Consider the following 27,020-nt stretch of genomic DNA (forward strand, 5'->3'; position numbering starts at 1 on the left):
GTGCGACTCGCCACCCGGGAAATGATAATAATCCTCTGTGCTGGCTTTGCTGAGATGTCTTCATCTTAAGTGCACCGTAAGCAAAGAAAACATAAGCAGATGTAAAAATGTGAGGTTGGTGCTTACAGACAGGCTTTAAAGCCTGCTTAGGTGATTTAAATCAGAGGAACGGCCATCCGTTCTGTTGGTACAGATACACGACAGTTCTTCCTTTTTAAATTAATTAGTTGGCCTTTTTTATATGGGAACAAACCTACAGACCATAAACTGTATATGAGCTCCCATCATCTGCTTAATTGATCCCCAATTAGCCATCAGTTATTTGATTATCTCATTTAGTCTGCGTGGCATTGGTTTGTGTGTCAACCCACTGAATGACAAGTAAGCGCTAATTAAAGACTGTGAAGCCATTTAGAGGGAGGGGGAGCCATATATATTCATGAGGCTGGATTAATTTGTAATAAAGATGTAATTTACCACCAGTATTGAGAATATGACTTGTTCTTGTGTGAAGCTGGTTCTCCCTGCAGTACATGAGTGCTTTTGCCTTCTGGTGGACAGGATGTGTCCATCTGCCTTAAACGGCCGGAACGAGGGAGCAATCTGATCCCACCCAGCTCATTATTACCTCTGTATGACCACACAACAGTGATTTCAGTCCTTTTCCAGAAGGTTTGCATTCAGAGTTTTTTTTTTTGCTGGTCTAAAGTGACGGGACGGTGCTGTGCTGCGTATTATAAAAAGACGGCATCCACATGTCTGAACCAGATGCTGGTTTTTGTCGTCTCTTACAAGGACAACGGCCATTTTAGAGAGCCTCAGATGAAAATCTAAAATGCTGTGCTGAGAAAAGGCCGATTGTTTTTTTTTTTAAGGTGAAGTAAATTATCCAAAACATGCACTCAAAAGGTCTAATTGGATTTTAGGAAAGTAATGAGTTTGCCTTTCTTGTTTAAATCCAATTTTGAATTGTTAAGACTGTGACTGTTTAGAAAGCACACTGAGACGAACAAAGAGGAACCCCATCCCCGAGGACATTGTGCGTGTCTGATTTATTTAGAGACTTTAATTGCTGCTTGTTCAACTACTGCAGCAGCATTATGTTTAGGTAAATGTATGGGAAAGTGGAATGAAAGGGAAAATTATTTTTGCAGAAAACTAAGTTGTCATGTTATATTGATGTTTATAAAACAAATGCCACATCCACTGCTGTGAAAAAGGTTTTGCCTCCTTATGAAATTCTTCCGTCAAATGTTTCAGACCATCAAACAAATTTAAATATCAGATATAGAAAACCTGAGATAACAGAAAATGGTTTTCAAATAGTAGGAAAAAAAGCTATTCGTAACTACTCTGGCTAGCCAGACTGACTCAGGGCATGTTTATTCAATACATAACTTGTCATTCTGGACAGGCTCTGAAACTTACCGGACCAATCACGGCGCAGGAGGCGGGAGTTTATGATGCATCTCTCTTTACCTAGCCGCCTTATTTTCGAAAGCGGAAGTAACTTTGGGTCCAACTTCCGTTTTTTTGTGCGGCACCTCCGTTTCAGCGCCTCCCTAGGCCAAATAACATTAGCTTGACTGAATTGGTAAACTGTGGGTGCAACATTTCCAAAAATCACAGAGCAATGGAAGTGACAGGTCAGTGCCATAGCCTCAAACTATTCATGACTGAGAGGAAGACATGAAGAAGTGGCCTCATATAACAAACGAGGACATTTTTTAACTATTTTGTGTTGTCACTTGGCTCTGCAATGAGAATGTACCGAGGCGTACCTCCACAGTGGAAAAGTTGGCACAGTGTAAATAAATACCAATATGGATGACCTGGTATTGATGAAGGCTGATGTCCATTCAAGCCAAAACAAGTCGGACGTCGACTCTGCATGGATCCTGACTGCATCAACCGGCAGTGCTTTTCTGTAACCATAACAGTCAAGATGGCAGCCGCAACAGGGGAATGTTTTAATGATCCAGACAGATATGCCGTGTTTACGGCAAAAGTCAGTCTGGCTGGCCAGGCTTATCCAAAACAACCTGGCCTTGTGTGAAAAATAAAACCTGACAATAGGCAATTACACCTTTTTATATTGCTGTGTTTGAATTTAGCTACATTGGAGAGTCTTGAGAGCATGCACACTATGTTCAAATTCTGGCCACACACTTTTAATCACTCACAATTAAGGTCAAACTTTGACAAAAACACTTTATAATAGTTTTTTATTTTATTTGTCAATGATAGTTGACCTGCTACTATTATTTGAATCCCCCCCGCTGTATAACCCAAATGAGTTTGAGCTTAGGGTCCCAAACTGATGGTTTTCTCTTTCAGGATTTTCCAACAGACAACATCATTCAAAGCGTTTATAATAGTCCGGATCCTGTAGAAGCAAAGTTGCCAAAGTTAATCATACAAATTTCCTGAAATGCTGCATTAGGCTTATTCCTGTCTCATCATTCCCCAGAATGTTTTCCCAAAACTCTTGAGGATCATCAAGATGTCTTTTTTTTAATTTTTTGTGGAAAATGTGAGACTGGCCTTTATGTTCTTTTTGGTCAGCAAGGCTTTCCACCTTGGAACTCTCCCATGGATGCCAAATTTGCAATCAACACTGAACATCTCTGAAGCCAAGTGAGATCTGCTTTTGGTTGCTCTTTTGTTTTAATTTTCGTTGGCTGGGCGCTCCTTGGAAGGATCCCCACTGTTCCATACTTTCTACATTTCCTGGATGATAGCGCTCACTGCGTCTCTAGGGAAGCAGCTTTCTAATAACCATTTCCATGCTGACAGATGTCAGTGACTTTCTCATCTGCCCTAGAAATGATATGACATGGAGCACAATGTTTGAGTTGTGCTGCTGTCTCTCCTTTTAATTTTTCTCATCAGCAACAATTATTTTTTGTCCATACCCAGATAACAGCATGACAGTCCCCTACTCAACTACGGGGCTAACAGGGTTGGTAAATATATTACGTTTCAGAAATGTTTTTCCTCTAAAATATACTAAGCTAAAGCTAGCGCTTATGCTTTATCCTTTTATTCTTAAATGACTCATTGAAAATTTGCATTTTGCTTTTGTCATGAAATGTCATGAAATCTGATGACATGAATCTGTCATTATAAATGGTCCATAACCGCAGATCAAATAAAAAAACAACATAACGTGCATAACCTATAGAACAGTTTAACAAATGCACAAACAAAAATGGTCTATGATTTTAAGAAAATGGCTACATAAAGCACAACTGCATGGATTGTTGTGGGTGAGCAAAATAAAATCAGACTGTACACCACCAACAATTATCTAGAGTTCAGCTCTATTACTAACTTGGTGACTTTGTTGGTAGTTTGAGTAAAATACCTTAAAAAAAAAAACAGCTAGTGAAGAAATCCAGAAACCTTTCTCTGGTGTTATCGGACACTGACTTCAAAGCACACAGCTTTCTTATTCTTGTCCATGAGTAGCAAGGTGAGGAGGAGTGGTCCCCCATCCTTACAACAAATGAGTGGTACATGCCTTTGAAACTTTTTTTTTGTAGTCTCTTTATGATCCCTCAAAATTGGTATTGTATAATGAATATAATTTTTTTTGAACATGTAATAGAAAAAAGAAAAACGCTAGAATGGCATTAAAAGTAAAAATTGCCAGAAGAAAGCAACCATGTTCAGGATGTTTTTGTACTCATATTTCTTTCATTTTCAATCCTCTGTCCTACAGTGTTCGTTATTACGACATGAGCATAACACATTATGCAAAGTGGGTGATTACATCATTTAGACAGTTCTAACAACCTTTTGGACAACCAATTGCTACTTTAATTTGTTTGGATTGTCTTCACATTACTTTAAAATGCCCCAATCTGGCCCTTAATCCAGTCCTGGGTTGAAAAAGAAGTATGTCTTGTTTTAACAATTTACATATTTCTTAAAAAATATTTATTTTAAAGAGCTTGTTGTCATTTTACATACACAAATAAAATAAAGACTAACTGTTTACTTACCTAGGTGCTGTTTTTCAAACAGTTAATATGTTCCTTTTAATTTACATTTTATTTATACAATGCAAAAAGAACATGTTCAAAATTAGGTATATTACAGTAATATGTGGCTGCACATGTGGTAGTCACATCGGATTAAAATTTAAATTAGCTCGGGACTTTCCACACTGGGATTAAAATTTTCTGGGACTGAACTTTCAAACCTAGAAATGAGAAATTCCAACTTTTAAGCACAAATCCAATCCACCAAGAAGACCAAGATATCCCAGTTTCTGAGTGCTTTATAATGAAACAAACACACCACTGAGATTCATAGCCAGAGTCTACCATTTATTACACATATTACATTCTTAAATAAAAACGCTCCACTTAACAGTTCTTGCATAGATATCTTACAATACCAATTTAGAAAAGAATTATGAAACAGACCGGTAACAAAAATAAATTTTCTTCTTCCTTAATAAAGAACATTACCATACTAACGTCATATAATACAAATCATATTTTAAACACTTTGTACAGTGAAAACTTCCAAGTAAAATAACAGAAATAAAAATAAGGGAAACTGAACAGAGGTGGTGGTGACAGGAGAGTGGGATGTAGGGTGAAAATTTATGGATATGAGGTTGATGGGAACCATATGAGAGTCAAGGGGGGCTTGTTGGTCTGTTGGAAATATAAGCCTGTGTTGTTGTTTTTTTTTTTTACATATACATTTTTTGAAAAGGATATAATTATGATTCCTCAATAGATACAAACAAATAACTTTGATGAATGACAACATCACAGTATTTGGTGAAATGTTTTGCCCATTAGTCCTATTTATTCCAGGTTTTTAAAAAAAACTTTTGTTCTTATACCAAAAGGAACATTTCAATTATTCTGGGAAATGAACAGCAAAACATTTTTTAACCAAAAAGATTTAATAACCGTTTGTGCTACAAGTTATAGTTAAACATAACCAGATTGTATTGTATTTATCTGTTATTTTTTTACCTTTTCAGCACTTTTAGATATTAAAAACTTATGCCAGGGAATATTTAAAGGTCAACTAGTAGAAATAAAAACCATGGCCACTGTTGAGGATATTTTAAAAGGTCTGTTCACAATAGGATTAGGATCAAAATTGCGTTGGGGGACTCTTTGGTTTTCTACAATGTCATCATTTTTTTTTACACCACTCAGACTTTCATATAATAAAATAATAGTATAACAGTAAGAAGAAACTTCCTCATACAGCTTTCTATGGCAGCACAAGTCGCTCTTTTTACTGTGCATTTGTGTAATGTCCCGTTCCAATTATCTTTTTGTTTTTGCTTCTTTTGTTGTCACACTTACATTTCTGACCATCAAGCAAACTTTAATAATAGACAAATATAAACAGACTGGATAATTTTTATTTTATTTAAAATGATGATTTCGATCATAAAGGGGGGAAAAAGCCATGCAAAGAAACCTGCACCTGTGTAAAAATGTGCACTATTATCCTCAAGAACACTTGGGTTGTGCAGCAGGACAATGATGCAAAGCAAGTCAACCACTGAGGGGCTCATAAAACCAAATCATTCTATCAGACTTAAATCTGATAGAAATGTTGTGGCATGACCTTAAACACACTGTTCATGATCCACAACCCTACCACGTCACTGAATAAAAACAGTTCTCCAGTGAAGAAGGGACCAAAATCCCCCACAGCAATTCAAGACTCAATGCCAGTTACCATCAATGTTTGATGACAGTTGTTGAGGCCAACATTGGCAACACCAGTTATTTGGTTTAGCGGGCAGTTACATTTTCTCATAGGGACAGGTTGGTTTTGTGTAGCTTATTTCCCTAAATAAAGGAAACCATCATCAGAAAACTTCATCTGATATCATACATAAACCTGTTAAGTGATAAGTGCTTTTCACAGCACAGGACCTCCGTATGAAAGACGCTGTCTGAGACATGTTTCATTTGAAAGCTTTCAAAACAAGATTGTGAAAGCAATTACACCAAAAAGACTTTTTAGTCCAATTAGAATAAAGCGAATTGACTTGTCGAATAACTAAAAATCCCAACACTGATGCGTTGGGATGATAAAAAGTTTTAGCATGGTCGAACAGACACTTTTGATACCAATCCTATTGTTGTATACTCAGATGCAGAACAGAACAGGCCAAAGTAAACAGAAGCCATCACAAGATGAGAAAACAGAGAGTGGCAATGTAAAGCACCTACAGGGATAGATAAAAGATCGACGGATTGTACTGTAAAGGTTTGCTGTCAATTCAGAAAACATTTTGCAGTCTCACCAAAGAACTGCATAGCTCAAGAGAAAACTCCTCAGAACAGCTGGATGTATAAACATGCTGGGCCACAGAGGGCTCTGATTGTGGAGGTTTGGGTGAAGAGGGATCAAGGTAGGTCGAGTGAAACGTACAGACAAAAAAAAAAAAGGGGGGGATTTAAAATGTGCGAATCTCTTATATATGGACACGTCAAGCGTGGACAAACACAGTAGTTACAGAAGGAGTCAATTTGGGATGGCACCGATGCCAAGAAAAATCAACCAAGTCACAGCGGGACTGAAAGTTTGCGTGGTATGACTGCCTCCCTGCAGTGTAACAGTGATGAAAAGGGCATTTCACTGGAGGGCTAAACAGATACATCAGTCTGATCTGTTGAGACTTGACCGGCAAACAACGGTTCTCGGTGGCAAAGTGCATCCTGGTTGTGGTTTAAATGTTAAGTGGATATCTGACAGAGTGCTCAAACAGACTAAGCTAGCAGTGCGCACACATGTGGAGTGCAAGAGCTAAGTATGATCACATAGTGCAATGGTTGCAAGAACTAAAGCAGATCTAGAGAAATGTCTCAGACGGTGTGCCGTCACAACATCAATAATTTCACGCAGAGTAGTCCGCGTGTCAGATCTTAGGCTATTTACAAAAGCTGCCAGAAGTAACAATTTCTCTTCAGGACAAGGTGGTGGAATGCTGTGGGGGGGTTGGGGGTAGCTTGGTTTCTCAGAGGAATCTTCCACCTGGGCCCAGATAGGATGACTTAAAGGCCATTTTCTCATAGTTAAAAACCTGGGTCTAAACATATGTGTTATTTTGTCTGTCTTTACCAATTTAAGAGCCTGATTTTTAAAATTTATTTCTTTGTCCATCTTAAATGCAGATTACGTTCCTAAACAATGTTGCTGCTTCACTGGGATTAGTAAAGTTTTAGAGGAATTAATGAAGCAGTTCTGTTATTGACAGCTACATTTCTGTTTGCCTGGATGCAATTATTTTTCATTTAAAAAAAAAGGAAATACTAAGACTTGTTAAACCATTCAGTGGCACATGATTTTCAAAAAATTTGATCCTCTACCAATTTCCCTCCAAAATAAATTCATAGATAAACATAAATTACACCTCACCTTGATCATGAAACAATGTGATCCAGTGATACTATGCATGAACATTGGCTGTAATTAGTGATTGACATCCAAGGCTAGGAATTGGTTGTCCTTGTTTCCAAGTCACACTAGTTTGCATCCAGAAAAGATACGTGGATTTGTGTGCCATAATTCTTTAAACAAATCACATAATAACACATAATCTAAAACTATTGTTTAGCTGAATGATCTCAAATAAAAATGAAGGCAAGAAAGGTGAAAAATAATGCAAAGCTTTGGAATGTATCTTTTACATTTGTGAACATTTCTACTTGGTTTGGTACACTGGTACCATGATAAAAAAATTGTGTAACAGAATTGCTTCAAGAATTTCCAATACACCACATAAGATGTTAAAAGGATTTTCCAAAAGGTGCGACCAATAAAGTAGGACATACATTAAGGTAAACCTGCAAACTTGAGATGGATAAAGCTCGTCTGTAGCCAAATTTAGATGACCAAATATATTCTTTTTATAGTATGATTGGTTCTTCTGTCCCTAAAACAATAAACTAACCAATTACCAAAATGTTTGACTGGGATAATACGAGAATCAGACAAACATCCAGAGTAAATGTCTTCATTATATTATCTTATATGATGTTCCCTCGGCTTCTATTGAATCACACAAATGGCCAACTTTGACGAGTCCTGACGACATAACACCAGGTTCCACATTGGCTCAACATTTCAGACTTAATGTTTAATTTGGAAAGACTTGTCAGCGTGATCTACAGTATGCTAAATGGCTATGTTGAACTAAAGCTACTTCACTCCTGCTGAAGCTGCTAGCGCCGCTACACTGGGCACACCGTAAGACCAGGAAAATCTTATTTTACATTTATGAGCAATGAGTTCGGCTCCGGTTTCCAGCAGACTGGGATTGTTATGGAGCATGGAGAGTCAGCGCATGTCCGTAATTAAGATCTACAGGGATGATCATGTAAGAAAAACAATCCCTTTCCTTCCACCTTCCATCTGTCTCTCGTTTTCTGCATCCCTGCCTCCCGGATGTTTCTACTACGTCTACTACATTCACAGCAGTTAACTTGCAAATATGCAAATCTTTGGGCAAAATGTGTAAAGTGTGCATTCAGCATTCCTGCAGCTGACAGTGCATGGACAACTGCTGCGGACAGAAAGGGAGAGGTGAGGATGGAGGGATGGAGGGATGGATGGAAACAAATTAGAAGGGCACTTTAATTATAAAAGAAGGTGGAGGGTTAGGGGACAAGGATTAAATACCTTTTGGGACTTTGCAGAAAAAAAACTGTCATTTAATTTATCTGCTATCAGTGAGATAAGGCAAAATATATTATCCAAAGATGTTAACATCAATATGCAAAACAGTTTTTTCTTCTTAAGCTTACATTTTTTTTCGACAAGTCTCGCTGTGTCTTGGTTCTCTCTGTGCTAAAAGGCTTTCTATTGGTTCCAGATCAGATCTATCCACTGGCTGTGGACAGCTGGCATCCGTGTGGCTCAAGGTCTCCCTCTCCTTTTTTTTTTTTTATTCTTGTAGCCAGACTACTCCGTTTCCCTGTGACCCAGAGCTATCTCATTAGCTCAACTGCAAGAAGAGCTGGGAGTTACAATGCTAATCAGAGCAGTGCGATGGCAGCTAGCCGGCCCGGATGAGTCTTGCAGACGACAGGCCGACCTGGAGCTAGACTGTGACAGGAAACCCGCTTTGACAGGCTGAGAGACGGGAATGAGAGCAAATGTGAAGCTGTAGCTGAAGTGACTCAGAAATCTGTCAAACTTGGGGAAATTTTTGATTCAGGAAGAGAGCGTATTTTGTTTGCTGTTTGGCAGAGCTGTAGTTTTAACTGGACCATTAGAATAATCCTGTAACCAGATAGAAAATGAAATGTGAAACCGAGGGGAGCTAATGGCGCTGAAAATTGGATTTCACTACATTTCAAATCAGAAAGTCTCTGAGGTGTATGACATGACTTAGGATTTTTTCTACTTTTCTGTGATTCTATAAGCTCTGTAACACATATTGATGAGTGAATAAATTAAGAGCCAGAACAAAACCCTAATAAATACATCAACATTTTTTGTAAAAAAAAAAAAAAAAAAAAAAAAAACTCCAACTTCAACCGTATCATATTATGTCTCCCCTACATAACTGCACACCAGATAAGCGGTTAAGACCATTGATAAATGGGCAATGTGCTCACAGTATGCATAATGGGGTAACAAAAAAACAAAAAAAAAACAGACACACATTCAAGTCATCAAACGTCTCACAAAAGTGCAACAATCTCCATTCGTCATGATTGTACATCCCGTAAAGGAAAGATTCCATCCACATTTCTATGCAAAATGAAAAGGAAAGGAAAAAGAAAAGAGTCCTCTACATCGATTTTGTGGTGAACAAATAGAAAACATGAACTGCTTTTTAAGACGGTCATGATAAAATACTTGCACCCTCTTTCCAATTTAAGCCTTGCTGCATCAAAAATGTTCAAGATTTGACAAGCTGGTCTTATTTGATGATTATGTTTCAGCGTGGGTGCTTTTTCGCCATCTTAAATACCGTGAATGCAGTGGTGTTGTCCAAGGCTTTGACGCAAACTGCTTCTGCGTTCTTGTGGCGTTGTTAAGGAATTAACGACATGGTATGGTTGTTTTTCTGAATCTAGTTTACATCATTTTGAACCTGGTTAAGACTGGATAATCTGTGGTTTTACACTAGTTGAGACCTGGTGGGTAAAACCACACAATTGAAAAAGGGTGGACTTACTTTATTCAGACTGTACCTAATACACAGGAAGAGATAGTAGAGAAAGCTGCCATGAGATACACAGGACTCGTACGGAGGCGGTGCCCCGCTGATCTCCTCTGACCGGGGAGACTGCCCATGGCTGAAGGGCAGTTCCATGCTGGAGGTTTTTGGTATCGATTGTTCAAAGCTGCACCGTATAACCCCCCCCCCCCAACCTTGAGGGGGATTTTTTTTTCACTGTTTCACCTAATGAATGCTGGCAAGGCCAACTGGCACAATGACTGGGCATGCTGGGATTTCAAATCCCCCACCAGCTTCAGGAACCTGCACCCTCACCCAACTGCATCAGCGCGCAGCAGTGAGTATTGGACTGTTTGCATGTGCTGCAGGGCATGTAGGTGTTGGTGGGCGGATGGAGCAGCCGTGAGAGCGTTGGCGTTGAAAGCCCGGATTGCAAGGCTTGACTTTTTTTTTTGTTTTCTTCTTCCTCCAACTGCTGAGCAAAGAAAGCCAGCATTAGAGATGTGCGGTTTTTAATATTTTATGAAGGTATAAAGTCATTTACATTTAGGTCGCACACAAAAAAAGTGTACGTGTGGCTCTGAAAACCCAGCAGGTGATCTGACAAATGTTACAGCTTTCCTAATGAAGAAACACATTTCCAGGTATTTTTGCGACAGATTTCATTGGGCTTCTTAAACCCAAGTTAAATATTTATAAACCAATGATGGTAAATCATTCTGCATAATTTAGGAACCAATGTCTAATGGATTTCCTTAAATTGACTTCGACAATTGTTCTTTGACAAGTGTTTGCAGCAATCCTGGACCAAAACCTGTGCAAACAGTACATCATTTTCAAGGCAGGAATAGCTGATAGCTTGTTAGCATTTAGGACTCCAAGAGATAGTTCAGAGTTTTTTAGGTGAGGTTATGTTAAAAGGTTATGGGAAGTTATTATGGTACAAGTAAATATAAATCTATATGTGTCTTTATTCAGAACTAAATTAGGTGGTGGCAGAGGTGGAAGACGAACGAGGCCTTCTACCATCTCAGCACAACTCTGATCGGAAAAAAAAAAAAAAACGGTCTATGCTAACGGTACTTTATAAAACTCCAGAAAGTCACTTTATTTGCATTGGGTGGCTAATTGCAGAGAATATGATGATTATTTGCTCAGGAAATGGAGTTAAGAAGAGGTGCGCAACCAATGATCTTCCTGTTAAAAACCCTAACTGAGAATAAAACAGATAACACATATCAAGTGTCTGATATAAAGTAAAGCTTTTAACCTTCTCTTAAGAAGAGCAATTTAGATCCTTATGTTCTACCTTTCCAACTTCAGGAGCATCTACAATTTCATGGGATTACTGGAAGTTTCAGTCTAGTTTTAAATTGTGTTACAACACAATAAAAAAACACTTCTTAAGAGTTTTTAACGATTTGTTCTTAACTGCAGACTCGGGAGATTTTGCTGTTTTAATCCCACTTGATTTGACTGCTGCTTTTGACACCGTGGACCATGCAGTTTTCTTATCATGTCTGGACCAATATGTCGGTATTCAGGGCCCAGTTCTTAACTGGTTTCACTCCTATTTGTCGTCCAGAGGTTTTTCTGTCCGACTGGGTTGGTTTTCCTCTTCCAAAGTCCCTTTGAATCGTGGAGTTCCCCAAGGCTTCATCTTAGGACCTATGCTTTTCTCACTAGATTTGCTTCCTTTGGGGTTGTTCTAATGATATATTATTTCTAATGAAATATGTCTTTTCATTGATTTGCAGATGATCTACAAATTTATCTCCCGTTAAGTGCTAGCGGGAGCCAGTCAGCACAGAATCTGGCAAACTGTTTTAATGACGTTAAAACTTGGGTGAAGATGAACTTCCTTTATTTAAATGAAAATTAGACGGAGGTGCTTTTTTTTTGGAAAACACTAGCTTGTTGTAAGAATGCAGTAGTGATTTCGGTCCTTTGACTTCTTTTAATTGCACTGCTGGGTTTTTTGATGTCAGTTTTAAATTTGATAAACATGTTAATGCAGTAGTGCAGTCTAGCTTTTCTCATTTGAGGTTAATTAGTAAAATAAAACCTTACTCACCTTATAGTGGTCTAGAAAGGGCAATATGTTACTACAAGACTAGATTACTTCAGCTCTCTTTATGCAAAGTTTGGACAGATCCCTTCTATGTTGCCTGCAGCTGGTCCAGAATGCTGCTGGCCGTCTGCTGACGAGTGACAAGCAACATGAGCACATTACACCTATTTTGTCCTCCCTGCACTGGTTTTGGATTTCATGTTTGGTTTTTATATGTTTGAGTGGTCAGGCACCTCCTTATTTAACAGAGCTTTTAGACCACCATGCTCCTAGAAGATGGTTGAGATCAGAACTCTTGTTGCTCTGAGATGTTCATAGGACGCGCCTACTGACCCGAAGAGATAAAGCTTTTTCTGTTGTCGCTCCAATCTTCCAAACCAATCTTTCTCTGACTGCATGGAAATCCAGTACCATAAATGATTTTAAGTCCCCTTTAAAAACACATCTTTTCAACTTGGCTATTAAGTTCAGCTGGACAGAAATTTTAGGCTAATCATTAGTCTTTTATTTCTTTCACTTACCTTTTTTTAATTGTTTTTAGCTTTGATTCTGTTTTGTTTGTTTTTCCTACATTTACAATCTTGTACAGCACTTTGGTCAGATTAATTGATTGAAAGCTGTTTAAAAAAAAAAAAAAAAATATATATATATATATATATATATATATATATATATATATATATATATATATATATATATATATATATAGTACAGATTTAAGTCAGTGGTATCACACTCAAATTCTCAAGGGCTTGTGTCCTGCAGCTTTTAGATGTGTCACTTTCCCTACAGACCTAAACCAAATAGTTATTAGCAAGCGGTCAGGCTCTGCAGAGCTCTGCTAACGAACTAATGTTGGAGTCAGGAGTGTTTAAGCAGAGACACATCTAAAAGTTGTGAGACACCAGCACTCTAGGACTGGAGTTTGAGACCACTGGATTCATAAAAACTCTTTTAGTGATTTTTTTTATTTTTTATAAAGGGTTAGGATTATCCTAACCCTTATCTGTCAGAGAGTTATTTCAGAAACTTTATATGTACCCTTCGCAGTAAATGTGTCACACAGGAAGATCGTTGGCATTGCAAAAGTAAAAGTCCAATTTTACTTTGTCCCCTCTGAGACTATCTTAAAGCCTTAAACTCTGGGACCAGCTAATCTGGATTTAAATGAAGAAACCATAAGACCTATCTACTGTAATCTTTAAACACAACCTCACTTTAAAAATCACGCACCATTCTTGTAATATCTTCAAAACAGGAATGTTTCAAGTGACGTCAAGCTTCTTTAAAACTACTTGAAAGTTGTTAAATATAGTTGCGATGTTTATTTAGATGTATCTTTGAGATCTGAATACTATATGTTCCTTAGAGAAATTAATAGATAAAAGGCTATGTGGATAGTTTTTTTCCCTTTGTGTCACTCATGACACTTTGTAAACTTTTCATATTTTGAATTTTGACATTTTGAAAATAGGAAAAGTTTCCAAAAGAATGCTGCTTAACTTCCTTTGTCAAATCAAACCTGCAGCTGGGATTTCACAAGCCGACTTAAATTTTGTATCGACATCTGGGACTGCCCTTTAAGGAGACTTTTCCATGATCATTAGGCCGATTTACCACATTTTTTAAGGAAGCAGCTGGGCTCTCACTTCTGGCTTAAAACCCCACCATGCGGGATTGTTGTGATTTAATATTGTATCTGCTTCACTTGTTTTTACCTTAGCCATTCCCCCGGTGAAAAAAAAAAAAAAAAACCCGACTGATACAGTCTCTTGCAATCAACGATGCAACCCGAGTCCTGGAGTAGAAAAACTGATTAAATGTGAGGCGCAAACCGAAACGAGCGTTTCCGTGGGTGATAGTTGGAGCTGAAAACAAGCCGATTTCTCACTTCAAAGGATTTGGAATTGTTACCTCCAGCTGAGAGCTAAGATACTCTTCCACTAAACAACAGTTGCTAAATTCCTACTGTGAAAAAAGATTTGGGAACAGAACATATAATTCCACGAAGAGTGTGCGTGTGCGTCTGTCTGTGTTCATGAGCTGCGGTGGGTGTGTGTCTGCAATAAAGCCTGCCATGCTGCGTTTTGTTTTCCAACTCTCTTCATTAGTTTAATAATTATTTTTCCATTTCTTATTAGTCTTATCTTGAGAGGAGCCAGGAGCGTAGGAACTGCAGTGTGTGTGTGTGTGTGTGTGTGTATGTGTGTGTGATTTAACGGAGTAAGTGTGCTTGTTCTGTATGCAAAGTGTAAAGAGAGAAAGAGCTGTTTTTGTGTTGTATTTTTAAAGTCTTTTATGATTTTTTTTTTCATTGTGTTCCATTTTTTTCTTATTTTACGCTGTAGAAAAAAAAGCACAGATAACATAAAAAAAGTAAGTGCAGTTAATGGATAAAAAAAAACAGGCAAAGTCGCTGGGTCTGTGTGACCAGTCCTGTTCAGAACCAACATGCAAATGTTGGCTGGCGTCTTGAGTCCCATGTGAATAAGCAAAGAGCAGCTCTTTAAGCCTCAGTTCTCGCCCTGCAGTGCTGCCAGGAAGATGGTTCCTCTGAGTTAGTGAAAACACACACGGATGACTTTCAGAATAAAAGAAGAGACTCATGAATAAAAAAAAAAAGAAGTTTTTTCCTCTCTCTTAGACCGCAGGAGGTCATCCTGGGGGGGGGGGGCTGTTTTTTTTTTTTTTTAGCTGCGTTGGGTTGCAGGGCAGAAAGAGCAGCAGAGAAAAGTTAAGACCTCTCTGCTTTTTGCTTTTATTTCAGTCCAAATAAAACACAAATCATTTACTCTGAGCTGATTCAGTTTTTTTTTTTTCCCGTCCCCCATCCATCGGTTGCTCACAGTCTGCAGAGTCAGTGCACATGGGGGATAAAGAGACCAGCAACGCTCTCCTTCCCTTCCCACACATTCTGTTGAAGTCCTCTTGGATTTTCAGTCTTTCGTCTAAACATTTCAGTGAACACTAAGAAGTTTTCTCAAAGAGAGAAACGCACAAAAGTGTCATTCTTTTTTTTTTGTATATAACAACGAGAAGGATTACTGTTCCTCAAAGTAGAAAAAAAGGGAAGAAAGTGTCGCTGCGCATTTCTGTTGGATGGCCTGCGGAGGCGGCAGGCGTCTCGATGAAGGTGAGAGATGCAAACTCCCTCTGGAGGAGAGCCTGAGAGCTGCAGCAGCATCTGCTGACCGATTTCCCACGGGTGCCCTGAAACGCACAGCGATCCGAGCCCCATCGGGGGAGTGGGGTTTCGGGGGTGGGGGTGGGGCTTCGATTGTCAGTCTCGATCCGCATGGTGCCTCTCCCACAGACGTCGCGTTGTTGTTGTTTTCTTCACATAGATTACAGGAGCTGAGTGCGGCAGATGATATTTCCTTATGTTCCATGTAGAAAAACAGCAAGAAAAAAAGCTGAGTATTTGAAAGCACGGACTAAGTGAATATTTAAGAGTTTCCCCAACTGGACTATTTCCTCACCAAAATGACTCAATAATGTAAACGGCTGAATACACGGAAAGAAAATAAGGCGGCGGAGTGTTTCGTCAAGCAATTTAAGCATGGTTTGGCAGTGTCCAAGTCCCCCGAGCAGCGAGGGTTTCACCGGGATGATGCACTAGAAGACGGATGTGCGAAGTATGTGTACTACTGCGAAAATGTGAATGTGTAATATTAAAGAAAAACAACAATCTAGCTACTCCTCGTCTCCTCCTTTCCCCTCTTCTCCGGCGGCTTCTTGAAGCAACCGCTTGTTTTTGTTGGTTTAATGGTTGGTAGCTTCTCTGCCCATCCCTCTCTCTTGTCACGCCTCCTTCACCAATTGTCTTCCTCGTCCCCTCCTGTCTGCCTCAGATGTGCCTCTTCATGTGCAGGGCCAGGTGGTCCGATCGAGAGAAACACCTGCGGAACGAAGCAGAGATACGGTGTGTCCGGGGGAAACTCTCAACCCATAGTTTGCATGAAGCATGCACGACAAATCCTAAGAAGTAAAGGAGCTAGGACACAGCAGAAGGTAAGGGATCCAATGGGAATGAGGCAACAATTAAACAGACATGGGTGTTTTGTGATAAAACAGAGTGATTTACATAAAATAACTAATGAATTAGGCCTGGAAGTCTGCTGATCAATGCCAAAAGCTGGATTTTGGCTCTAGCTGTGCCATATGCCAGACCCCCTTAATACCCACTGGCTCTGCATGATTTTAGAGAAATTTTCATAATCCAATGCTTCGTCAACTTCCCACCGACAACATGTAGTTTGCTGGAAATAGTCCACACTTCCACCCCGTATATTTTCTCTGGATTTGTGGAAAAGGCTCTCATAAGGTTAAACCCTGACACTTTATGTACTGTTTATTGATCTATGGTGCCTCGAGCTGAATTCAACAAAAAAAGGATCATGCTTTGGATATATTCAACATCAATTTATTATAGTCAAGGAATAAAGAAGACTTGCATTTTTTTCCTTTTTTTTGTTCAACTACAGTAACTGATTTGCATCCTCAGTGCTACATATGTAGAAGCAGTGGACTCCTAAATTCAGGCATTAGAAATCTACACCGATCGAAGACCTCACTTGAAATGGCGAGCCTCTCCTGGTCTGATTCAAAGCCAGATCACACATCCTCTTGTTAATTCCTTTTAGCCACCAGAAGACACAATGAAACCGTGGATTACAGCTTTTCCTCAAACTCTCCAAGTTGTCAGCAGATTCTTTGACAGCAATGGACTTAGTCGATTCAGTGCTATCTGAATCGCACCAACACACAAGTTATAACTTTCATATCATTTTTAGGGAACTTTGAGGTACGATATGTTCGTTTTATACTGTACTACTTAACTAATGACAAAGTGTTGTCTGTAACAGAACTTTATGTCCGTTTGCTTCACAATCACACGTGGCATTTTGTACAAGTATTCACACCTTTGACATTTTTCTCATTTAGTCGCCCTACAACCACAAACTTGATGTGGTAGGCAAACACAAGGCAATACATAATTGTGAAGTAGAAGAAAAATGCATGCTGATACGCCATAGGTATATCCAAAAATAAATCTGGCCTAACAAACTGCCTTAAGAGGTAACCTAATTAATAAATAGAGTGTGATTGTGTGTGCTTTAATTCAGAGGTATGTTAGAGAAAACTAGTGAACAAACAGAATCATGAGGCTAATAAACACAGCAACATGCCAGGGGTAAAGTTTGGGAGATGTTTAAAGCAAATTTAGGTTAGGAAACAATATCCCAGGATGGGTTAAGTCCGTCATCTGAGTTTGGAAAGAGTAAGGCAGAACTGGAAACCAACCCAGGCATGGCCATGCACTTAACCTGGCAGGCTGGACAATAAGACCTTTAATCAGAGAAGATGCCAAGAGGTCCATGGCAAGTCTGTGGGAGCTACAGAGCCCATGTCGCAGAATCTGTTGACTGAACAAATATTTGTTGTGCTTACCACAATTATGGCCTTTAGAAATTAGACAAAAAAGCCAACAAGACGTTCCTATGAAAGTTTGCCACAAGCCATTGACCACACAGCAAACATGTGGAAGAAGATGGTCTGGTCAGATGAGAGCAAATTTTCACTTCTTTGGCCCAAATCCGAAATAATATCTATAGAGGAAAAGTAACCTTGCACATCCTCATGGTCATAGTGAAACTCTGGTGGTGGTATCATGCTGTGGGGATGCTTTTCTTTAGCAGGGACATGGACATTTTATCAGAGCTGAAGGGAAGATGTATGGAGGTAAACACAGAGACATAGTGGGATTTGATACCCTTAATGGCAGAAATGAGTTTTCATTTGATTATTGATGAGAGTATACGTAATTTTTGTAGTTCAGTTTTTTTTATATGAATAAAAACTGATGAATTTTTTATTTTTTTTTCAAAACTGAGGTTCCATCCACATCTTTTGAGAGACACTTGTCTCATCACCCATCAAAGAGAAGCTTATTGGTTTAAATCTAAAGCTGCCAGGGGTATGAATAATGTTGGACTTAACTGTATTTAGTCATTAGACAAAGTCATCCTTTATCTAAATAAAAAATAAAAAAAACTGTTGTGGTTTCACCCACATGTATGTGACAGGCAGATATAGGAGATTTGCAGATCCATCTCTATGTTATCCAGCTTTTAAATACTTCAGCCCATTTTAACAGGGACACCACCTGCCAAGATAAAGCAAAATACTACAATCGATTCTCACTTAAGAGTCCTTCTAGAGCCAGTCAAAGATGATTTTTATTGCAATAAAGATAAATATATTTGAGGCTAAAGCTGGGAAGACAGCCAGAGTTAAAACAGGCAAATCTGTGACACAAACAAGTACAGAGAGGATACTCCCATCATTTTGAAACTGCTACATTTAAGCTGACTTACTTCATTATTTTACATGAACGGCGCCAAGATCTAATGATGAGTAAAGTCCCATTCAGCTCCAGTGATTTCCTAAACATGACTCAATCATGGCTGCAAATCACAGCCAGACCTCCACAGCTCCGCAGTCAGCTCGGCAGCTCAGAGTAAAATACAACTGCAGAGACTAATTAGATATGCACAGTGAACACGGAGACTAATGCAGACGGGCTGGCGCTCGTGCTCGGCCATTTAGTACAGCGCCGACTGCATCGGATGACATAAAACCAGGTGCTGGTGATTTTTAAAAAAATAAATAAAAATCTCAATGTCGTAAGTGCTTCATTTTTATAACTTGTGCTTTATGGATTGGAAGCACCATAAAGCTGAACACCCTTAATAATATTCAACATCAATGATTGAACTAAAAGGAGAAAAGCAACCACATGGGGGTGGGAAATCACAAATTCAATTTGCCAGAGGCTGAATTCATTGTTAATTAGTCAGTCGTATTCTTTGTCTTTGTTGCACATTTTCTCATGCGTTTAGGCGGACTGGTTTTTCAATCCAGTTCTAAGCAGATGCGGAGACAAATACTCAAAAGGAAAATTAGCAGTTTAAAGCCTGACTCTGCTGTGAGTAATGCGGACCATTTTAGCCTTCAGATTCTGAAAGCAGCCTCAGTGAGAACCACAGTACTGCTGGGTGGCAGTTCCCAACGAGCTGCTCCAAACTACGGGCAAGCTGCGGTTTTTAACAATTTCAAAAACGTTCTTTGCAAATTTAACAGGGAACCAGTCAGTGTAAAGCAAAACTCTAAATAGGTACCTGTGTTTTGATAGTCCACATGATTTAAAAAAAAAAAAAATGTTAAAATAAATCCCCACTGGTGAAGAAATCAGAGAGCAGTTGTGTAGATTATTTGCAAATGCTTTAGAAAAGAGTAGCTATAAATGAAAAAGAAGAAACATCAAGTTTCTCTTATTTAGTGTGATTCCTGGAGATGCACCACTTGACGTAAGATTAAGTCAAAGAAGAAGTAGTCAGCAAGTTGGCTTTTTATGTCATTTAGTCTCAGTGCTAAAATACCCTTTATTGCTAAAAGTATTTCCATCAAACACTTATAAACGTCATCCTTTGTGTTCAAGATCATGTTGGTCCACCCTTTGCAGTTATAACAGCTTAATCTCCCCTGGGAAGTATGTCCACAAGGTTTTGGGGTATGTTGATGGGACTTTTTGACAATCTTTCAAAAAGTGCATTTGAGAGGTCAGACGTTGATGTTGGATGAAAAGGGCTTGCTTCAATCCCTGCTAGAATTTGTCATGAAAGTGATCTGTCAGGTTGAGGTCAGGACTCTGCATCCCCGTCAAGTGTTTCCACACCAAACCTGCTCATCCATGTCTTTATGGGCCTTCTTATACACCCTGGTGCACAGTCATGTTGGAACAGAGATGGCCCATCCCCAAACGTGAGGTCACTTAAAGTTTATAGATTTTATTCAAGTGATTGGAGCACCAGATTCCAATGATTTGGAGGAAGGGCCTGTACCTTTAGCACATAGTCTTAATATGTGCTTTTCCCTCTGGCTGTGTCATTCTGGATGACCACTTGACACATCACAGACTTCTAGTTGCAGTTAACACAAGGCGTACAGCGGTATAATCCCAAACAGCACAACAAAAAGAACTAGCAACTGTAATTACTGTGGCATGTCACCGTTCAATATGTGGGGCAACTGGATAGATTTAAGAGTTTTAGATTTCTCAGCCAGCCATGTGGTACCTACTGTAACACCTTCTCTCTCTCTCTCTCTCTCTCTCTCTCTCTCTCTCTCTCTCTCTCTCTCTCTCTCTGTGTGGACAGATGGTCATGCCAGTTACTTTGTAACTGTTGTGTGTGTGTGTGGGTTGGGGGGGGGGGGGGGGGGGGCAGCTACTCCAGCTGGTAACCTCTAACTCCCAATCCCTTGAAGCACACACACAGGCTTCCTTCTTAGCTTCTTCTTAGCTTCCTTTCTTCATCTTAACTCTCCGTTTCCTCCTTTCTTTTTTTGTTCTTTCCCCTTAACTCCTCCCAGCAGCTCCATTGAAACTTCAGGGCGTCTTTGCTTGATTAGTCAGAATTAATAACATACGTGTGTGTGTGTGTGTGTGTGTGTGTGTGTTTGTGTGTGTGTCCGTCCTCTGGGGAAATACTGTCAGACAGAACATTTTATCAAATATTAACTTCTCAATGGCGGTCACTTTTTGCTATTCTCATGGTAATATTTGGTGGACTCCACCCATCGCAGATGTACTTTTGCATTTGTGTGGATGTGCAAATCTCTTGACTGTGTTAAGCATGTTTTAATCCGTTTTGTTATTTAAGCACACAAAAAAACAAAACAAAGGGGAAGCATTGGAGATATGAAATAAAGGACACCAAAACACATGCTATCGTTCTCTGGGTCCATTTGATGTTGTGTTTGTCAGTATACAAAAGACGACTACACCAGAAGGTCTCACAAGCTAACTTCGACTTCGAAAATAGAAAAAACACAAGAAAATATTTCCTATCCAAGTGTTGTTGGAAAACCTAATTAAACTTTAATTTATTTTTTATTTTTTTTAGCTGATCCACTAAAAAACTGGCTCCTTGTTTCAGTGTGGTAGGTTGCTTGTTGGGCTTCTTTTGGGCATGTTTTCATAAAAGCTGGCTGCTTGTTTCTCTCGCAAGATCAGGCAACACTGCTGGGTTTCCATATTGGATCCGATACCCCTGCAACCTGATCTCAGATGGCTAAAAGACTTACTCTGGCATGTAGCCTGCTAAAAAGCTACTGATGCCCATGGGTGAGACGAACACAGAGAAAAAAAGATGTTCTTAATAGTTCTTCTGACTAAAAAAAAATCAAAAAAAAAAGAAAAAAGAAATATACAAAAAATTGCTTTATGTTTTTGATGCTCTAGTCCCCCTTTTTTTCCAGACGGATTTCACTTTGAGTGACTAAAAATGCTAAAATGTTTTAATTGACGTGGCAGCCCAACATTTTAATAATGATCAACTTCACATGCTGAAGTTGAAACATGTAAATTCGATTCGAGCCAAAACCTAATAGAAAATAATTAAGACGGTGTGTCTTTGCCTTTGTTCTTGTCGTCGTGTGTGCATTTATTCACGCCAGCCAAAATGACTTTGCATTTCTGTTTGTTCCAAAAAGGAGCTAATGCAGTCCCAGCTCCCAGCCTGGATTAGAAGCTTCCAGCAGGTTTCTTTGGGGGTTTATGTGTTAAACCAAAACTAGAGGGAACCCACAACAGCCAATTACACTCTCTCTTGGGTGAAAGTTGGTGTGTGTGTGTGAGAAATAAATTGGAAGGTGGTGCAGACACACACGGTGCATGTTCAAGTGGAGCTGGCATCTGGTGCCACTCAATTAGCTGCGACCTGCTTGCCAATAGCCTGAATCCATTTAACAAGGGCATGAGTAAGCACACATGGACGCACACACACACATGCGAACACACGCAGGGGGACACACACGCCGAACCTTAAGGAGCAAAAACTAAACAGTGACAATGTGACAAGCAAAAGGCTCACAAATACAGCTCTGGCTGTGGTCTAGCACGCTCTCAGCCTGTCTTTAGTTTACGAAAAAGAGAACATGCACCCTCCCGTCGGCTTCGGCTTTGTTTTCCTTAAATTGGACTGGACACGAGTCGGTGAAACAAACAAATTGATTCAGGATCAATTGGAAAAACACAGTCCTAAAAGTCAATACATCTGTAGTCCATTTCCGAGCAGCAACCTGCTCCACACCACGTTCTTTCTTTCTCTTCCCTGTTAAGGACTAACTTAATTTAGACTAATAACATTCCTTATCATTACATTGACCACACCACAAGCTGTAGTGTTGAATATTTATCACCCTTCAAGAAAAAAACAAACTCCACTGAGCTGTTGTTTCACAGCTGCTAAAGAAGCATAACTTCTTTTAAGAAGATGTTCACAATTCAAAACAACTAATTTGCAATATTTTGTTCATTATTTAAAAAAAACTTGATCTTTCTTGTGCATGAAAGAGGGAGAAGAAATTTGTCGTGGATCATTACAAACCCCGAGCGCCGCACGAGATGCCTGTAGATTGAGGCTGGATGAAAAATGTTGTTTTATTTATCATTCGTCAAAAAAGCTGGCGGATTCCCTGCTGCTTTGAATGCATTAAAAGCCAATGTTCAGACGCTGTTTCTACAGAGAAAAAGACTGTCGTACGCTGATATGACAGCAAACTGTTCCTATCATTCTTCTGCTTTAATATACAGAGAGAGAGAGAGAGGGAGAGAAAATGACAAACTTAATCTGGAATCTTATTTGAGTTATTTCAAATGTCAGTTTGAACACGCTTTGTTGTGACTTAAATGATACGCATTGGTAATTGGCATAAAGGCTGCAAACAGGAGAAAATGGAAGACTTTTTTTTTTTAAAAAAAAAAGGCCACCCAGAGGGCTTGGCAGAAATCTTACCAACACATGAATTCATTTACATTTTCTCTCAAAAATCAACAATCTTCAGTGCTTATAATTAAGGTTTTCTGTGATAGACCAACATAGAGAAAATATAAATGTGAGTGGAAGGTAGAATGATACATGGTTTTAAAGTTTTTTTAAAAGAAAATCTGAATAATCACCTACATAATGAAATTCTTTTTACAATATCTTCTTTGCGAAATAGCTCAGGCCCAGTCATCCTGGATAGAAACCCTGAGAAAAATCGGTCTGTTCACGTCTGGACTTTGACGGGGCATTTCTAGCACGTCAATATGGATCTAAACCATTAAATTGTAGCTCTGCCTATATGTATATATTATTGCTACAAAAGAGCACTCCCAAAGCACAATGCTGCCACTTCCATAATTCACTGTGGGGATTGTGTGTTAAAGGTGATATTATCTGTTCCTTTTTCTATAAATAGCAAAGCGTTTGGACCAACAAGTTACATTATCGTCTCAACTGACCAAAAGGCCTTCTTCCATTGGATTGCTGTGTCCTTAAATGGCTTTGTAGTTTAGACAGGATTTCTTATGATTTTTCTTTCTTCTTGCCAGTCTCCAGTAAAGTGGAGCTATGTGGGGTCCGTGACTGATATTTGTCTTTTGGAAACATTCCCCTTGCCTGACCTGTGCAGCTCTGCAAAGCTACAGTGAGTCACGCTTTCTTTGCACAGCCTGCCGGTTCACGGAGACGACAATCTCTTGGTAAGTTTGCCGTTGTGCAATGTGCTTTTTGAATTCAGGTGTGCTTCAAGAAGTGGTGAATGTTTGGTTTATTTATTTATTTTATTTTTTTTTAGTCCTGCATTAAACCTCTCCACATGGCAAAGGGAGACATCCGACAAACCTCTGAGACCTTCCTAGAATGCCTGGATGTTTCTAAAGTGCCAAAAGGTGAAAAGTACAAGGGGTTTGGATATTGTCAGTGATTATTTTAAATGAAAATTAAAAGAAAGGAGTTTTTTGTTCTTGGGCCCCAAATTGACCAACTCTACTTCTGGTTGTAGGATAAACACTCCAACTTGTTACCTAAATACATTCTCCAAATTCAAACTGCACTCCGTGTCAGTAATCTCCGTGAATAAAAAGAAGTGAGTGTTTACCTGTCGCAGTGGTTGCACTTGAACGGTTTCGCGCCGGTGTGTTTGCGGTAGTGTCGCGTCAGCTCATCACTGCGGGCAAAGCGCCATTCACAGCCCTCCCATGAGCACTTATAGGGCTTCTCACCTGACAGGGCGGCAGAGAAACGGAGAAAAAGAGCAGAAGGTGTCACATTTTATTACAATTTCTACATCTAATTTCACACGTCTAAACTACAGCTGTTCACTTATGGGGAGGTTACCACCCCGAGGTTTCCCTCCGAACACACACACACACACACACACACACACACACACACACACACACACACACACACACACACACACACACACACACAGCCAGCCAGCCAGCCAGCCAGCCAGCCCAGGGGCAGCCAGGCAGAGCAGTTTTACACAACAGCCATTTTAATGAGCCAACACACTCAATTAGCTATAAATGAAGTCTTTCAGCACTGCAGCATGTTAATTCATAATCCCAAATTCACCCTGAAATGAATCTCGTTTTGTTCCCTTTATTACCACACCTCCGCCCATCCATGCACACACACACACACACACACACACACACACACACACACACACACACACACACACACACACACACACACACACACACACACACACACACACACTCTTCTGTGTGTGTATGCGTGTGTGTGTGTGTAGGGGGGGGTTTGAAATGTAAATGAGGTTTCATCCTCCGGTTCGCCAGATGGGAGAAGAGATGGTCTATTGTTCTCAGCCTGTAGTTATCTTACCATGATAGAAAGCCTTCCAGCTGTGTGTGTGTGTTTTGTTAGAGGAGTGTGTGTGTGTGTGTGTGCATGTGTAGCATGTAAGAGCAGACTGCCCTCAGATGGGACCTGATGATGTGTCTCTGTGTGAAGCTTTCTCTCTTGTGCGTTCAAGTGTTGGGTCAGATGAGGCAGCAGTTCGTCAAGACTTGCACTGAGATCATTTGCTCAAAAAAACTTACACCAGAACCAGTAAGAGAGGAGAAGGAATGCAACTGTGGTTTACCCCTACAGATTATTAAAAATCCTCGGCAAGTTTTAATAATGAAAGGATTTTAAAATAATATTAATTCAAATAACATGCTGTCACTGCAAAGTAGTACCTAGGCTATACAGTATGTAAGAACATCTACTGGAACAAATTCAAGGTACCATAGCTGACCTACTTATCAGGGTTTGCTTAAAACAATCACCATTTAAAAGGTGGGTTTTAATGCTGGGAGGTGAACCTCCATCCTGGTCTCAAGTCTTATGCAGCTTGTGACAGGCTTTCTTCCATGACTGCCCTTTATTTAGCTCTATTCATCTTCTCATCAACTCTGAACAGCTTCTGTGGTCCTTCTGGTGAAGAGCACGGCCACAGCATTATGTTGCCATTTTGCACATTGCTGGTCTCATCTGATCAGAGGATCTTCTTCCATGAGTCTTTTTCATGTCCTCTATATGGCTAGTTAGTGTTGCAACCCATAAATGGGACTCTATCAACAACACTTTCATTTAAAACCTCTTGAATTATCCATGTAAAAAAATTGGTACAATATCTGACTAATCTAAAAGATATTATTATGTTGCATTTAGAGCATCCCAGGAAATATAAGCCCTTTAGTTTAACTGTTTAGCTGAATATCTTGACCACATGGTCTTGGAACTGTTCATATTTGTGTGAAGAATAAAGTTAGAGTAAAAATCCAACATGACATATTTTGCTATATTTGCTAGAATGTTATTGGTTCCTGAAAACTGAAATTAAAATGTCACTTTTGACTGAAAACTTTACAAATGTAATTGGTTTTGTTTTGAAGAGTAAGCTTTTAGGGTAAAAAAGTTGATGTGTCCACATTTAAAACATATTTATTGTGTGATAGGACATATGTACTTAATAAATTCTGTATTGTTGATCGTAAAAATGTACACATTGTTTGTAGTCAATTTGCCCCTTTATTAGGACTACATTTCATATCCATGTTGTGGCAATTTGTTCCTTGCTTACTTGTGTTTTGTTCCTGTAAACAACCCATTTTGTATACAAATGGTAAATGGCTTGTAATCGTTTAGCGCTTTATCAAGTCTGACGACCCCAAAGCGCTTTACACTACAATCAATCATTCACACCCTGACAGTGGTGAGCTATGTTTGTTGCCTTAAATTGTCATGAGAAAAGCTTAAATATTAATTATGATTTAATTAAATTTTATACCATGTTTTAGGTGTGGGTGAATACTCAATTCTGATTGGCCACAGGGTGTCCGTTAAAAGTAATACGGGACACCTATAAAAGAAGTTCCGGTCAAATAGCCTGACTGTTCAAAATTATTGCACTGGCGCAAACGTTAGCTGGTCACGGCAAGACCATTGACAAAACACAGAGCTAGTTACCCTGGCAACGTGTCACAACGAAAGATATTAAGTAGTTCTCTCAGCCACTTCTTACGAAAAACTTACAAAATTAATAGTGAAAAATGACAATAAAGTATTAACCATTGATTTCATTTTTTTTTTTTTTTCGTAAGTGACCATGGTATAGGTGGGATGATGCCTCGGACGGTCGTCCATTAATTGCTGATAATGGACACCTAGTCAGATATTATCCCTTACTTACGTATTTCTTCATCTGATATTATTGAAAATGATTATTTGAAAACCTTGTATAAAACTTTATCTATTCATTCTGCTTTTTTATTCCTTTTTGGGTCACTTGAACTCTTACAAAACCAAAATAAGTGTAAATGAGTTATAAAGCCATCCTTGTCTTGGGAGACTATGA

At 39.2% G+C, this 27,020-nt stretch overlaps 1 protein-coding gene across 1 annotated transcript in view; it reads right to left on the reverse strand.

The window, feature by feature from the left end:
• Positions 1-14,934: 14,934 nt before the first annotated feature.
• klf7b (Kruppel-like factor 7b) overlaps positions 14,935-27,020 on the reverse strand; it is an 87,409-nt gene continuing 75,323 nt past the window's right edge. Inside the window, exons 3-4 of the mRNA XM_012868459.3 lie at positions 24,246-24,369; positions 14,935-16,156 (exon numbers count right to left, since the gene is read on the reverse strand). Of these exons, the coding sequence (XP_012723913.1) occupies positions 16,105-16,156; positions 24,246-24,369 (176 nt within the window). The 3' untranslated portion in view covers positions 14,935-16,104. The remainder of the gene's footprint in view (positions 16,157-24,245; positions 24,370-27,020) is intronic.

Source organism: Fundulus heteroclitus, chromosome 7 (assembly GCF_011125445.2).
Source record: "Fundulus heteroclitus isolate FHET01 chromosome 7, MU-UCD_Fhet_4.1, whole genome shotgun sequence".
NCBI lineage: Eukaryota > Metazoa > Chordata > Actinopteri > Cyprinodontiformes > Fundulidae > Fundulus > Fundulus heteroclitus.